Source organism: Geotrypetes seraphini, chromosome 7 (assembly GCF_902459505.1).
Source record: "Geotrypetes seraphini chromosome 7, aGeoSer1.1, whole genome shotgun sequence".
Lineage (NCBI taxonomy): Eukaryota > Metazoa > Chordata > Amphibia > Gymnophiona > Dermophiidae > Geotrypetes > Geotrypetes seraphini.
In genome coordinates this window covers 139,549,514-139,566,165 of record NC_047090.1, presented here as the reverse complement: position 1 = coordinate 139,566,165, position 16,652 = coordinate 139,549,514, and the positions used below count along the sequence as shown (strand labels likewise).

Here is a 16,652-nt window from a genome sequence, read left to right as displayed (position 1 = left end):
GAAGAACGTTATGAGTTGGCAACATGGATTCACCAAGGGTAGGTCCTGCCAGTCCAATCTTATCAGCTTCTTTGACTGGTTAACAAGAAGGCTGGACTCGGGAGAGTCCTTAGACGTCGTATACCTTGACTTCAGTAAGGCTTTTGACAGCGTCCCACACCGCAGACTGCTGAACAAGATGGAATCGATGGGGTTAGGAGTAACACTAACTGCATGGGTTAAAGATTGGCTAAGTGGCAGACTTCAGAAGGTGATGGTTATCAGTACCCTCTCTAAAACGTCGGAAGTGACCAGCGGAGTGCCGCAGGGCTCAGTCCTGGGTCCACTCCTCTTCAACATATTCATTAGGGATTTGACTCAAGGGCTTCAAGGTAAGGTAACCTTATTCGCTGATGACGCCAAACTATGCAATATCGTAAACGGCTACAATCTACAGGATACTATGGAACAGGACCTCCGTACTTTAGAAAGTTGGTCCTCTATCTGGCAGCTAGGCTTCAACGCCAAGAAATGTAAGGTCATGCATCTCGGAAATGGAAATCCATGTAGAACTTACACCTTGAATGGAGAAACTTTGACCAAGACTACGGCAGAACGAGACTTGGGAGTGATCATCAGTGCAGACATGAAGACTGCCACTCAAGTGGAGAAGGCTTCATCTAAAGCACGGCAGATGATGGGTTGTATCAAGAGAAGTTTTGTCAACAGGAAGCCTGAGGTCATGATGCCATTATACAGAGCCATGGTGAGACCTCATCTAGAATACTGTGTGGAATTCTGGAGGCCTCATTACCGTAAAGATGTGCTCAGAATTGAGTCGGTTCAACGGATGGCCACCAGGATGGTCTCGGGGCTAAAGGGTCCCTCGTACGAAGAAAGACTGAACAAATTGCAGATCTATACTCTCGAGGAGCGTAGGGAGAGGGGAGACATGATTGAGACATTTAAGTACATCACGGGACGGGTCGAGGTGGAAGTTGATATCTTTCTTCTCAAAGGACCCTCGAACACAAGAGGACATCCGCTCAAACTCAGGGGAGGGAAGTTTCGTGGAGACGTCAGGAAGTACTTAGAAACATAGAACATAGAAACATAGAAAGATGACGGCAGAAAAGGGCTGCAGCCCATCAAGTCTGCCCACTCTACTGTCCCACCCCATTAAGTCAGAGTGCTTCTCGACCCACGTAGAGATCCCACGTGGATGTCCCATTTATTCTTAAAGTCGAGCACGCTAGTGGCCTTGATCACCTGCACCGGTAGTTCTTCACGGAACGGGTGATAGAGCATTGGAACAAGCTTCCAGTACAGGTGATCAGGCCCGCAGTATCCCAGACTTCAAGAATAAATGGGATACCTATGTGGGATCACTGCGAGGGTCATACCAATGAATAGGGTCGCTAGGATATAGACTTAATAGAGCAGGTCAGTAGAGTTAAGGGGGCCAGTAGACTTAAAAGGGTGGGTCAATGGTATGGGCAGACTTGAGCTGTAGCCCTTATCTGCCATCATCTTTCTATGTTTCTAAAGGATAAAATGAAATACAATAAGGCAGGTTTCCTGAGTCTAAAGCAGGGATCTCAAAGTCCCTCCTTGAGGGCCGCAATCCAGTCGGGTTTTCAGGATTTCCCCCAATGAATATGCATTGAAAGCAGTGCATGTACATAGATCTCATGCATATTCATTGGAGGAAATCCTGAAAATCCGACTGGATTGCGCCCTCAAGGAGGGACTTTGAGATCCCTGGTCTAAAGGCTTGAGGGGAAAACAATTTGAAGAAATAAAAGAAGAATGTAGTAGGAACGGATATGAAAGGCAGTAGTGAGAGTAGAGGTTGGATATTTTATTATTTTTAATTTACCTACCTCCCCTCCTTGATGTTATTTCCTTTTTTGTTCTTCTTTTCTTTAATTGAGTTCTCCCCCTTTCCTTTTGTTTTATATCCCATCCCAGTATGTTAGTAGTTCTGTACTAAGTCATGTTTATTTTAATATAAATTCCCCCATTTATTTTAATGTACATCGCTTTGAATTCTATGTTAAGCGTTTAATCAAAATTTTAATGAACTATGAAACTAGGAGGGTGGTGGTGTTGTATTAGGCGATTGGCATTTGTATTCATATGCTCAACTAGCCAAAGTGATAGAAAATGATAGAAAAGCTCACTAGTCTTGGCAGACTGGATAAACCAGTCGGTTGTTATGTGATTTAAACTCCATTAATGTAGTAAATAATTTTCCACACCATTGTTCATTGTCATTTTCAGTAATAATTTGCTAGATATGACGATGCTTTGTGTATCTGTGCATAGTTGATAACCATTTTTCTCCACTTCCCCATTAACAGCTGTGGGATTTGATGAGGAGCAGTGTCTTGGTGTGCAGTTGATGGAAATAGGCAAAAGAAAAAGGCAGGTATTGCATGGAGACCCTCTCCCTCTGACGAGGAAATCCTACCTCACTTGGCAGGGATTTTCAGCTGAAGGTAAGAATCTTATTTTTTTATTTTTAACTCAATTCAGGAGACTCTCCTCAGACAAATGGTAACAGATCTAGTACTTAGAAAAAAAAAAAATTGGACTAATCTTCAGATACATGCTCACATGAGCAGCAAAAATTATCAGAGGATATATATATATATTTTTTTGTTCAATTTCTTTATTGAATTTTGTAACAAAAATAAAATAAGGTGTAGAAAAAAATACAACCTGATATAATCATGTAGCAATACAATAAACAGCTATGGAAATATACACATATCAGGTTAAATACCAAAGAACCAGCACAAATTTCTGCATCATGATAGTATATGCATAAAGCATATTGAAAATTGCTTACTTAGAGCAGTACTACAATTATATAATACTAATAAGATAGTATGAATTTGAAGGTCACATTCAAAAATCACAATACACTTCTCCCTGCGTATCTGCAGTTTCCATATTTGCGGATTTGCTTATTCGCGATTTTTTGGAAGCTGACTCCGCCCCCCCCAATTAAATCATCATTAAAGTTCTTTTTCCTTTTACTGTACCGATAAAAAAGTGTATCGCTTACCATTCACTCTGAAAATTGCTGCTACCATGCTTTCTCTCACAAATTTGCTGCTTCCATGCTTCCCAGTGTGCACTGAGAAAAATGCTGCTTCCCAGTATCCATAGAGAGAAAGGCTTCTTCCCAGCATGCCTGCCCAGAAATCGCTGGTTGCTTGCCTGCCCAGAAATCTTTGGTTGCTTACCTGCCCTGAAATCACTGTTTGCTTGCCTGCCCAGAAATCGCTGTAGAAAAGTTATTCGCAGTTCCAATAATAAAAACGGAAGGCTTTTTATAAAAACCGTGAATAACATTTAAAAAGTTATTTGTGGTTTTTCCGTATTCACGCCTATGGTCTGCCCGCATTCCCTGTGAATACGGAGGGAGGAGTATATGACTTAATTCAGGGGTTCTTAACCTGCGGTCCATGGAAGGGTCTTAGGGGTCCATGAAGGTCAGATAAAAATTAACATTTATATTCACTATACAGCCCGGTACTGTTGATTTTTCTTGCAGATAACGAGAGAGTAGATGTAGTAGTAGTAGTAGTAGTAGTAGTAGATCTGATTTAATTTGCACAAGAGGATTGTATTTGGGGTTGTGGGTTCAAACCCCGCACTGCTCCTTGTGACCCTGGGCAAGTCACTCAGTCCTCCAAAGCCCCAGGTACGTTAAATAGATTGTGAGCCCACCAGGACAGATAGGGAAAATGCTTGAGTACCTGATTGTAAAAACCGCTTAGATAACCTTGATAGGCGGTATATAAAATCCTAATAAACTTGATAATGAGTGGCTATTACTTTTTTGCATAAAAAAGGAGTGGGTTTTTTTATAGATTGTATGAGACAATCAAATCTCGATAAATAAAATACATTATATTCACTGCATGCAAAATTGTGTTTATGTGAATATTTCTGGAGAAGGGGGTCCATAGCTTTCATCAGATTCTTAAAGGGGCCCGTGACTCAAAAAAGGTTAAGAATCACTGACCTAATTGGTTTCAGTGTTTTAAGATAAGAGTTGACACAGTTATGTTTTTCTGAAATAACACGTTCATATTTGGCAGTTAAGCACTCACGCCCGGTCTCAGAAGCCGATGGGTATCCTATATAGAATTGGGCCTAAGGCCGCCTAAAGTAAATCTGATTCGCTAACCAACGTCCATGTTAGACGCTGGTTAGAGAATCGAGTTATTGTAGACGCGGCCGCTAAGCTTATCACGGCAATGGATCTACCTGCTGCGATAAGTTTTAACAGCTGCTAGTGCCCCACCCCCGTCGAATAAATGTGGCAGGAGGGATGCCCAATCCCCTTTGCCTGGAACACCCCACATCCGCCCTGAATGAATGAGGCAGTTGGGATGCCCAATCCCTCCTGCCTACGATCTTTGGGGGGGGAGGGGTTCCACCAGGATGGATTGGGCACCCTCCTGCCAGTGATCTACAGGGAGGTGGGGGGGTGGGCTGGCAGGCGTGGCCGCTAAACTTATCGCAGCAGGGAGATTCCTTGCCACAGTAAGCTTAGCAGCCGTGTCTACTTACAATGTAGGCCAGCATTTTGCTGGCCTACATTGTACGTGTCTCCCATCGGACTAGGGAGACGCTTACAGCTGCCTAGGTTCACCTAAGGCTATTTCCAGGGCAAACCATGTCCGCATCTAGCCTTAGGCAGATATACAGGCCGCCCTAGGCTCCTAGAGGTGCCGCCAATGTAGGCAGCCTGCTTCGGAAGCTTTTTTAAAAAAAACGTGCATCCTGATTGGCTGGTTAGACAGCGTTAATTCCTTGGTAAATTTTACAATGTACTCAGCATTATACTGTGCAGTTTCTTCTAATGTAGTCCAAAATATACTCCCAAGATATTTGATCTTACTGGGAGTCTAAGCAAATCCACAGGATTCGATTCCTTGTTTAACCTCAGAGCAGTTCAAAGGCATGATTTTGGATCTGGTTGTTTTCAGAGAGCTGTGCATATTGATTTATAGTCAATATTACTGACGTTATAGACTCGGGTCACATACCAAAGTACATCATCTGCGTAAGCAGAGAGCTTGATCATAAGATTACTTATTCAAGTCCTACAATAGATGAATTTGATCTAATTTATACTAATAAGGGTTCAAGAGAAATGTTAGATAGTAAGGCTGACAATGGACACCCTTGTTGGGTTCCTCTTGATGGATGGAAAGGATCCAATTGTCCATTGATAAGTATATAGTGGATGGATGGAAAGTATATAGTGGATGGATGGAAAGTATCTAATAGTTGTCCATTGATCAGTGTATAGTGCACCTCCCACAAGTATTTTTGTGGTAGGTTCACTATACACTGATACTGATAAAGATACATCAGAGGATATAATTTCATGTAATGAACAAAAAGGAAACTAGAATGCAATGTATCTTGAAATATGTTTTATTGAGACCAGTGAATAATGTCAAATCAAATACATCCACATGTAAGGGTGCTGACCCACCCTATCTGGGTACAACAGACCTAACATGGTCCGTATTTTGGCTATAACAAGCTTTCCTCAGGAGTCCAGGTCAGTTTTCACCACTAAGATAACTGAATGATGGATGTCAAGGCTATAAAAATCCTTTCTTATGAGAGGAAATCAGTTAGAAAGCGACGTTCTCCTGCATTGCAGGATCAAAAACCCATATAATGAACAAGACCGAGGTGCCCCTGAAATCTCCAAATTATGTGTATTCATTGTGGATATCCTGACAACCAGACTTGCTAGGGCAGTATTCCAGGAACAGCTTGAGAAATACAGTTTTAAATTGGTCATATGTCCAGTGTTTGTACAGTGAGCCAGCAGATGGCAGAGCTCTACAGCAGAACAATGATAGTGTTTCAGTTCATGCACTTGGATTTAGCAGTGTTTAAGTAGAAGAAGAGGGGGGGTGTTACAGATTCAGGGCTAGAATCTTAAAACATTGCGGTAAAATCGGATGGGCTGCTATCACAGCCTTATTGTAGCAATTTCAAATAGGTGAGTCATTCTCCCAAAACCTCGCATGCAAATGAGGTTGGCGGAGAGTAGCGAAGATTTGCTAAATTTGCACATGCCCTGAACCCCCCTCCCTCCCCAAACCCCACAAAAAATTTGCCCCACAGCCTGCTCTCTGCTGGCCCAAAGCTCTGCCCCAAATCTGCCTTCCCCAACTCTCCTGCTCTCGCCCCGAATCTCACCTGCCACCCCGCTTTTGCCCTGAATCTCTCCTGCCCTTCCCCACACTGGGAGCCTGTGATTTTAACCTGCGGGTTAAAGCAGGTTAAAACTACAGGCTCCCTGGCCTACAAAAAAAGTAAAAAAACAAAAGTCGCAGCTCAGACAAATGCCCCCCCCTGCATTGATGCTCCCCCGATGCGCTGATGCCCCACGAAAGGCAGGAGGGATGCCAACTCCCTCCTGCCATGTTAAACCCCTCCTGGCCGGGCCCGGCCCACCTCCCACCCTGTTGCAAAATCTGGTCTGGCCACCCACCAAAAAAACAAACTGCAGGAGGGTTTGCCAACTCCTCCTGGCACCTACCCCCTCGTTCCCCATTCCAGGCCCCCTTTCCACCCCCCCTCCCCGTACCTCCCAGTACCTTTAACGGAACAGGTTGGGTGCTCAACCCCTCCTGCTCCAATGCCTCCTGCGAAGACTCTGAGGCCTTAGGCCCTGCCCTGTTGCATCATGTGATGCATGGGGAGGAGCCTAAGGCCTTAATTGGCTCAGGCTCCTACCTTAGGTGGGGCCTGGGGCACCTGACCCAATCAGGGAGGCATTGGAGCAGGAGGGGTTGGGTACCTCTCCTGCTCCATTAAAGGTATGGGGAGGGGGGTGGAAAGGGGGCCTGGAATGGGGATGAGGTGTCTTGGAGGGGTGCCAGGAGGGAGTTGGCATCCCTCCTGCAGTTTGTTTTTTGGTGGGTGGGCCAGGCCTGACCAGGCGGCTGGACTACATTGTGCCACAGAGAGGGAGGTGGGCTGGGCCAGGCCAGGAGGGGTTTGGCATCCCTCCTGCCTTTTATGGGGCATCACGGGGGGGGGGGGGCCCGCATGGGGGGCATGCATCTGCCGCGACTTATTTAAAAAAAATTTTTTACTTTAGGCCAGGGAGCCTGGCTTAGACCTACGGGCCAGGTTTAGATTTTTTTTTTCTTTTTTTAACGTTAGAAGCCCGTGGGTTAAAACCACGGGCTTGAACTGCGGGAAAGGTGGGAGTCAGGGCAGGCAAGCGATCAGGGCAGCGTTGGGGCAGGCAGGCAGATCTAGGAAGCAGGAGATCAGGGCTGAGAGCAGGGCGGCAGAAGGCAGTCGGAAAGGGCTTCAGCGACTGGTCCTCAGCAGTCGCTTTTTGGGTTCATAGACAAAACCGCCGAAGACAAAGGCGCGTGCCGACAACTGAGTGCAAGACGGAAGCGCGCGCTGAAGAAAAAGAGTGTTTTTAGGGGCTCCGATGGGGGTTTTTGTTGGGGAACCCCCCCCCCACTTTACTTAATACAGATCGCGGTGACGTTATGGGGGGTTTAGGGGGTTGTAACCGCCCTCATACTAGAAACTTAACTGTTTCCCTGTTTTTTAGGGAAAAAGTGAAGTTTTAAGTAAAATGTGGGGGGTTACAACCCCCCAAACCCCCACAACGCCCCCCACAACGCGGCGCGATCTGTATAAAGTAAAGTGGGGGAGTTCCCCTCCCACACCCCCTGTCGGAGCCCTTTAAAACAGTCATTTTCTTCGGCGTGCACCTCCATGTTGCGCTCAGTTGTCTGCGCGTGCCTTTGTCCCGGCGCGCTTTTGACCTGACACCGCTTTTTGGGTTGATCAGCCAGTACAGTCAAATCGGAAAATTTGTTTAGTGAATCGCGTCCCTGCCTACTTTGCATGCAGTTCCCCTCATTTGCATGCACGGATTGGAATCAGATTGCAAAACAGGTTAGTGAATACTGCAGGAGGGAAATTGGGTCGCAAAGGGCTCGCAGACCGATCGGCACATGATCGGTTTGCTTAGTGAATCTAGCCCTAAGATAGGAAAGATTGGGGAGAGAAAAAAAACGAGAGGGAGGGGGGATGAGAGCACAACAGCCAAGATATCCAGACTAATGAAGGTTAAAAAAACTTCCATAACACATCCTTAAAAGGACGATATTAGATCAAACACATTTTTAAATAAAAATGCTTTTAAACTGGCTTTGAATTTATCAAGGGACGTAATCTCTTAAATGGCTAGGTGCCGAATTCCACATTAATTGTGTGATAATCAACATTGCTTTGGTATGTCACCTATTGTATTGACTCTGGAGTGGACGTAACTGAATGGAAGATTAGGTTCTTACCTTTGGTAATTTTCTTTCTGTTAGTCCCCGACAGAGTTAATATGGCCTACCCTCTATCTACTCTGTATCGCCTGCATTTTTTTCGGCTTTGGTTGTTTCTCCTTTCAGGGCTAAATATCTCCCAACCGGCAGGTGGGCCCTGTGGGGAAATGTTTTTTAAACTAAACTAAAACTTAGTAGTTTTTAATGGTAAATTTTTAAATGACATTCACATCCTTAATCCAGAATCAACATTTTAATATTGACTCTACCCGCTAATGGTATACGTTTGCCATTTATTTTTGTACCTGTAATTTTATAAGGTATTCTGATGTGTGCTTCTTGATAGATTTAGTTTCACTACAGCACTTAGCCATGTCTTCCATCCTTTTTAAACATTCAGTCTCTTCTTTGCTTACTTATGAAAAGGTACGCCATGTTACGTGGATTCAGAGGGCATTGTGCGGTTGTTGAATCGAGCACTTGGCAACACATGGACGCCAGTATGTGATACTAGAGAGCACTGCAAAGGAAAATCTGATCACTACTGGGTAGTTGGCATTCTTGAAAACCCCCAACAGCTGAGGTATGCTTGCAGATGAATTAAGTGCATATTAAATCATTTAATTAGCATTTGTATCTCATCGATAGCTTTTGGGCTTGCAGGCAGCATTAGGAAATTAAATAATAAATAATTATAGGGCTATTAGTGCACAGTGGTATACATAAAAGACTATTTTGATTTTAGAAAATTGTTAAAGACTCAACTCTTTGATAGGCTGGTATCTTAATGCATTCTGCTTCATTTTTTCAATCAAGTTCCTTATATTCAACTTGATGTATTTTATCTGTTCTCTGTATTACTTCTTTCCCTGCCATGCCGGTATTTTCTGCATTATATTGTAAATGCTTTCTGACTTTATCTGTTTTTAAGTCCATTATTATAATTTGTATTTTATCTGTATCCCATGTATTAGCTCACCTTGTTGTGAACCGCCTAGAACTTTTTCGGTATGGCGGTATATAAGAATAAAATTATTATTATTATTATTATCATAATTATAGAATTAAAATGTTCCTTTACCTAAGAGCTTAGTCTGTTGAGCATAAATTGCTTAGGGGAGGTTTATATAAACATAATTTTGCAACTTATGTCAGAGGCATGTGTGTTCTAGGAAAAAAAATAAAGCACTGCACATCCTAAAATGCATTGGGATTGGACTTACAGAGGCTAAGGATAAAAATAAGTTAAAATTGCTAGTGACAGATTTAAAATTTTGTCATTCATCTAGTTTCTGAATTCTTGCAAATTGTACTCTGTAGTATTCTGGTGCAGAGATTTAACACATGTTGAGTGTGATTTTATTTTGTCCACTGATAGATGTATTCCCTGTAAAGGAGCAAGATTCCCTCCCACACTTCCTCGTCCTGCTGTAGCAATTTTACCTTTCAAATTACCATACTGCCAAATTACAACTGAAAAGGGGCAAATGGAAGTAAGTGCAAAGGATAATTTTCAGTTCTCTTAATTATTTTTTAGCAGGTTAGTCCTAGCCCGCAAATGTCCTTTTCCCCACAGATCCACAAAAATAGCAAATACAGTCTTATATTCTATTTTCACATTCTTCCTTCCCCCTCCCTTTTCTGTCTTAACATCTAAGTTTTGTTTGCAGGATTGAAAGAACAGTGTAGGCAAAGGGCAGTGCATCACTCTTTCCAGGGAGGAAAGGAATATTTCAGGGCTGTCCCTTCATGGACACTTAATTCACTGTAGAGTCAAGAGGGTCAGGGCCTGATTCTGTATAGGACACCGGTATCGGCAGCTGCATAAGAAATGGCTGCTGATCACATGTCAATCACACAGCAGAGAACTTTTCAGAATCAGGTCTGTACTCCCGGACAGATGCCTTAAATGTAGGCCAGCATTTTGCAGGCCTACATTTAAGGCGTCTGTCTCCTTGACGAGAGATAGCATACCAACGCTAAGCAAGGGACATTGACGCCATAAGCTCAAAGGTGTGAAAAATAATAAAACGTGCAAAATTTCACTAATGTAAAGTTACCAGTAAATTTATTGTTTTTTATCTTCAATCATGGCACACCAAAAGAATACAGCATAAATGCATTAGCCATTGCATTAGTGGGAGATCGTTATAGTTGCCAAATGCTGGCCTTCTAATAACGAGCTCACCTCAGGATCTCATGACCCTCTATTATATACTTTTGGCTCATTGTGACATCATCAGTTTCTCAACCAATAAAGATCAACAAAAGAGGTGTTTCAAATTAGACAAAGACAAAAGTTTCAGAAAAGTACATTTGTTTGCTTATAGTCGTTTCTGAATATAAATCATAATTTTCACAAAAGTATATTAAGAGAAATTATTTGTTAAAAAGATGCTGAAATGTTCTCAGCCCTATGAACCATGCTGAAAATTAGTCAGCCTTAGAGGAAGAGAGGGCTCTCCCTAAACTGACAGGTTCAAATTACATAGCCATTACACAGAAGCCTTCCTAGAAAAGGAGGAGGAGGGGCTGGTCTCCCCCTCTCTTCACTAGAAACTGTTACTCATTTCCAGATGTTTTAGGATTTCTTTAGGTTGCAAAGATACACAACATGCTTTTCCAAAACCCATTCTTTTGTTCAATACACAGTCATACAATCACACCAGGGGCCCCCATTCGTTCATAACTTGATTCATTCATTCATAATTTTCATTCATAACTATATTTAATTCCTGTTATATCTTAGTTTGGGACACGTTATCTTCCTAACCAGTCTAAAGCACATGTGGTATCAATTAACACCACGATGCTGAGAACAAAGACTTGGAAAACAAAATGGATTCCAAAGACTGAGAAGATATAGAAAAGACAGAGAACCAAGATGGATTCCATGTATTCTCTGGTTTCCTTCATGATCTGGCCCAACAGCAAAGTACAAAAAAAATATTATTATACTTTCCCTTATATTAATCTGTAGTGTGTTTTTCTGGCTTTAGCTTCATTTATATTCAGATTTTTATTCACCAGTTTGTCGTACGCTTCTATTGGGCGTGGCCTTAACTAACACATATGCTTGTATCTAACTAGAATTACCCAGAATCATATGAAAAACAGGCACTTTTGTAGAAAAACTCCACAAAAATACTGCACCATCATGTTCTGATATCCATTCCATTACAATCCCATAAACATCACCCCCTACTGGCCACGAGCCACTACTCCTCAATCCCCTCTTGAATATTACTAAATTTATGAAGTAATATTCATAACTGAGCTCGTGGTCTGATATGTGGCACTGGGGGGGGGGAGGTTACTCTGGGTACGGCCCTACTTATGGATCAGTGTGTGTCTGTGCAAGTATATTCTTTTAATGCCAATTAGATAGGACTAATTGTACAAAAGCCAGATAATAGTGCTGAAACTCCTCACTGTGGCTACTATGGCACTGTCTAGGGGTACCATTTATATTCACTGCCAGTACCTGATTAACTAATGCTATTATAATGTATAAGAACATAAGATTAGCCTTACTGGGTGAGACCAATGGTCCATCAAGCCCAGTAGCCCGTTCTCACGGTGGCCAATCCAGGTCACTAGTATCTGGCCAATACCCAAGGAGTAGCAATATTCCATGCTACCGATCCAGGTCAAGCAGTGGCTTCTCCCATGTCAGCATTTTAAATTTAAATTGTCTGCAAAGTATAAATATCAATGAGTATGTTTTATGGGAAAGCTAATTACTTTGTAAACTATGAAGTTTGCATAACTTATTGTTTGCGTGCTAATCTGTTTTTTTGTTTTTTTCTTAAGGAGCAATTTTGGCGTTCAATTGTTTTTAGCAGCCACTTAGAGTATTTATCCAAAAATGAGTATGAATATGATGAAAATTATAAAAATCAGACAACAAAAGAACAGCAGGAGCATTTAATGAAAATGTTTGCTGTAAGTATAATACAAACCACACATTTTAAAACTGGTTTCTATAGCTGTTTTGGAGTACAAATATATGGCAGTCAGTAAAGGGTTGAAGGTATCTTGAGGTTCATTTTCAGGTTTCCAAAGGTCATGGTTCATTTCAGAAAAATTCTCATGGAGTAGCAAAATATGTAGGGTTGGGTAAGACACTAAAAATGGCAGAAGAATATTGTACGGCATACTAAGCTTTTCTGGTTTGTAACTTTTTAGCTAGTTGGTTTTCTTTAGAGTTCAGTTGCTTGCAATTCTACTTTTTTTAATTTGTCTAATGTTTCTCCTTTCTTAATCTTTTTGATATACTTTTTTCTCCAGCTCAGGCAGGATACATATTTCAAATTATTTTTTCTACCTTTTGTTGTGTGGCCATGTTATTCTTCAAATCATATTGGTCTCAGGCTCTGGTTTCTGTTTCCTTCTATATACTCTTAACACACTCACCAGGATCTCCTGACCATTTGATATTTCTTTTTTTCCCATGCTTACCATCCATCTTCCATCTCTGTGTATGTTTGTTTTTTCCCCATGTTCAGCATCTCCCTTCTCTGTCTCCTATACTTCCCTTCTAGTATTTCCCCTGTGCCCATCTCCCTGCCTTAATTATCAACACTATTCTGTGTTCCTATCCCCTACATGCCCATTGTCAATCCTCTTTGTCCCTATGCCCCCCCTAAGTACAACATCTCTCTTCTGTATTCCTGTTCTCCCTCTGTGCATTCCATCTTCCCTCTGTGTCCATATACTCTCCTATGTCTGGCATTGCCCCACTGACTGTGTCCATATACTACCTCTATGCAGCGTTCTCCTTTTGTGTCCCTGTTACAATGCTCACATCATGCCCACCATCTCCCCTCTTTTCATATATCTCCCTGTGTCCAGCTTCTCCCCCCTTACACCAATGTGTCTCTTGCCCTTTCTTTCCTCTCTTTCCACTCTGTTAAATAGTTCGCTCCCTTCATCTCCTTGGTTCAGCATCTCTTTCTCTTCCCTTCTCTCTCCTCTTCACTGCAGGTCCAGCACCTATATCCCTTCCATCAGCACTTCTTCCATGGATTGAACACCTAACTTACCCTTACCTCCAGCCCCCACCCCACCCCACAGTCCAGTACCTCCCTCCCCTCAACACTCCCCAAGAATCTAGCTCTTCTCTCCCTTCCCTCCCATGGGTCCAACATCTCTATCCCTTCCCTCTAGCTCCAACTCTGAGCTGTGGGTCCGGTATCTCTCCCTTCGCTCCAGCTCTAAGCTGTGAATCCAGTACCTTTCCCTTTCCTCCAGCTCCCAGCTGCAGGTCTTTCACCTCTCCTTTTCAGCTCCAGTCATCCCCCTCCACAATGGTCCAGCACCGCTCTCCCTTCCCTCTGGCCTCCCCCCCCCATGGATCCAACACCCCTCTCCCTTCCCTCCGGCCTCCCCTCCACATGGGTCCAACATCTCTCTCTCCCCCAGCCCAGATCCAGCACCGTCCTTCACTTTTGCTCCAGCTCTAGAGCTAGCCAGCACCTCCCCCCCGTGATTCCAGCAGCCTCCCCCACTCAGGTAAAACCTCCAAAGGATCAGCATTGCCTCGCCAGCTCCCCTCGCCCCTACGTTATGTGAAGGAGCCAACCATGCCATAATGAAAAATCTTTAGAGGCCCATTCTAAGGCCTTCCTTATGCCGATGAGCCCCTCCTTTCAGGAAGTTATATCAAGGAGGGGCTTGTTAACAGAAGAAAGGCAGCAGAAAAGGCCTCTGAAGCTTTTTCATTCTGGCACAGCTGGCTTCACTGAGGAGGAGATGTTGACCCATGGGAAGGGGGGTTGCCACTATCGTTGTACCTGAGTCTGACCTCCTTGCAAATTTTTGCTGCGGAAATAAAACTTTTTACTGCTCCTGCGGGGCGGTAGAAGGCCTTGCTCCCATTCCCACTGTAAACTGGCAGCAATCTTTCCTGTGGACTAACTGTGGTTTACTGCGAGAACCCATCCCGTGTCATTCTCTAGTGTGTGGACCTAGTTCATCTTCAAAGAGACAAAGGTCTCAGCCTGCAGGTTTAGCCCGAACTACTTTACCAGGGACTAGTGGTCATAGAAGATTTGGATCACTTTTGTCTTATGGCATGGCTCTTCAGCACGCAGCATTAGAGCGCAAAGGATACTCGGAGGTAGTCATTGCTACTCTACTTAGAGTCAAGAAGCCTGAAATAGTCTCCACTTCCACTAAGTCATGGGAGACTTTTAAGCAATGATGCACAACAGAAACGATAGTTCCATTTAGTGCTCCAGTCTCAGTGGTGCTGGCTTTCCCAAGTGGCGGGGCTCTTGTGTTCAGAGCCTGACAATGCAAAGATCCCTTGGCTTCTCATTCAAACAAAGCCAGATTCCTAAAGGGAGGTGCTAAGACTTAGACTACCGGTAAAGCTGCTGTTTCTGTCATGCAACTTTAATGTGGTTCTGCATGGCCTCAGTCAGGCTCAAGAGGAGTCTGTGATGGACCTTACTGTCAAGACTGTTCTTCTCATGCTATTATGTCAGTGTGAAGAGTCTCGAAGCTGCAGGCGCTGTCAAGAAGGTGGGAGTTTCCCTATGCATGGTCTTGCCCTTTTTGCCGAAGGTTGTTTCAGTGTTTCATATCAGTCAAGAAGTAAGATTATCAGCATTCTAGACCACAAGGTCAAAGAAAAAGATCATACTCTGAGAAAGCTGGATACCCGGAGAGTCATCCTACGCTATCAAGAGGTCACCAATGAGTTCTGACCATCTGTTTGTGCTCACCAGTCAGACTAGACATGGTAGGACCTGTAGGCTACCAATTCAAGATGGATTTGCATGATCAACTTGTCAGCATATATTGCCTGTTGCAACAATCGCCAGTCTTCTTGGAAGCATACAAAAAGTACAGCTTCTTCATGGATGGAAGCTCGGGTGATTTTGCGTGAGGAGATTTGTAATGCAGCGACTTGGTCCACACTGCATATGCTTGCCAAGTTCTATAGAGTAGACATGGCAGCATGGGAGGACACCGTATTTGGGTCCTCAGTTGTATGAACGAGCAGGTGCAGAGGTCCTGCCCTAGTTTTTTGGGATTGCTTTTGTATATCCCTACTGTCCAGAGTGACACACCTATTGCACTAGAAAAAGAGATTAGGTTCTTCCTTTTCTAATATCTTTTCTAGTAGATAGGTGTGTCTTTCTGGAGTCCCGCTCTGTCAGTTATTTCTCTGCCTGCCTACTCTCTCAAATACATGGTTAAAGTTAAAGCTGAGATTTTGATCTCAGTCAGCCCTTAAGGGTATGAAGGGTATGTTTTGCCCTAGCACATTGAGGAATGTTTGAACTCCATACATGTTTCTGATTTGTATGGGTACTCTAAAGTTTGGATTGTTACATTGCAATGTTTAACATGTTTGTTATGCTTTCAGAGTAGAACAACGCTGTATTTTGGGGAGTCTCCCCGTACCCCTCCTTCTTATGTGTATTTATATAGTGCTATCACCTGCTTTGGTACAAACTGAAGGGGACAGCAGAACTCTTGGTAGAAGGAAGAGGAGTTGAAAACCTGGATTGGATTCATTCTACATGTCTTGCGAACATGGGGAAAATACCTTACTGTCCAGAATGACACACCTGTCTACTAGAAAAGAACCTAATTTCCTTTTTTTCACAATGACTTTTTCAAAAACATAATAGTCTTTTGGCAGAAATGTGTGGCAAATGGTGATGACTATGTAGAAAAGTAACTACATGTACTAAAAGAGCACATTTCAATCGTTTTTGACTTTTTATTCAGTGCAATGACTTTATTTAAACAAGTTATGGAGGTGGAGGCATTACATTTTATTTAACCAGTGTGCATGTAGATATTTATGGGGTTTAATAAATTTATAAATAGGGTGGGCCAAAAGTACGTATTATTTCTTTTATTTTACAGGTATCATGAATACCATTTGTGTGAAAGTTTTTTTGTATTGGTTGCATCATTTCGCTTTTACCTGATTATTGTTCAATACTGTATTATACCTATTCAAAACTTGTAAAATAAAAGGAAATAATGAATAAATACTGTATACTTACTTTTGGCCTACTTGTAAATGTATTGAAAAAGGGGTCAAGCGAGGATCTAAAGATGAGAAGCAAGTCCCTGACTTCGGAAGAAGATTAGCTGGGCAAAATCAGACTGAGTGCTCCATCCTCTGTGGAGACTGTTTTGTACTGGCATCTGCATCAAGAAACTCAACCTTTTTATTAAAAAAATGATAGGAATTAGTAGCATAAATAAGTTCCTAAGATAGCAATATAATTCTATATTGATATTACAACAAACGAGTATATTCTATTTAATATTTAGGTAAAAAAT

The 16,652-nt window shown here is 42.7% G+C and overlaps 1 protein-coding gene across 2 annotated transcripts in view; it reads left to right on the top strand.

The window, feature by feature from the left end:
- The window catches only part of WDHD1 (WD repeat and HMG-box DNA binding protein 1), a 140,645-nt gene that overhangs the window by 107,794 nt on the left and 16,199 nt on the right, over positions 1-16,652 (top strand). For both annotated transcript variants that reach the window (XR_004540079.1, XM_033951349.1), the window contains exons 16-19: positions 2,343-2,480; positions 8,766-8,922; positions 9,718-9,832; positions 12,153-12,284. Coding sequence is in view for 1 of the 2 variants with exons in the window: in XM_033951349.1 (XP_033807240.1) it covers positions 2,343-2,480; positions 8,766-8,922; positions 9,718-9,832; positions 12,153-12,284 (542 nt within the window). In the remaining variant the exon portion in view is untranslated. The remainder of the gene's footprint in view (positions 1-2,342; positions 2,481-8,765; positions 8,923-9,717; positions 9,833-12,152; positions 12,285-16,652) is intronic.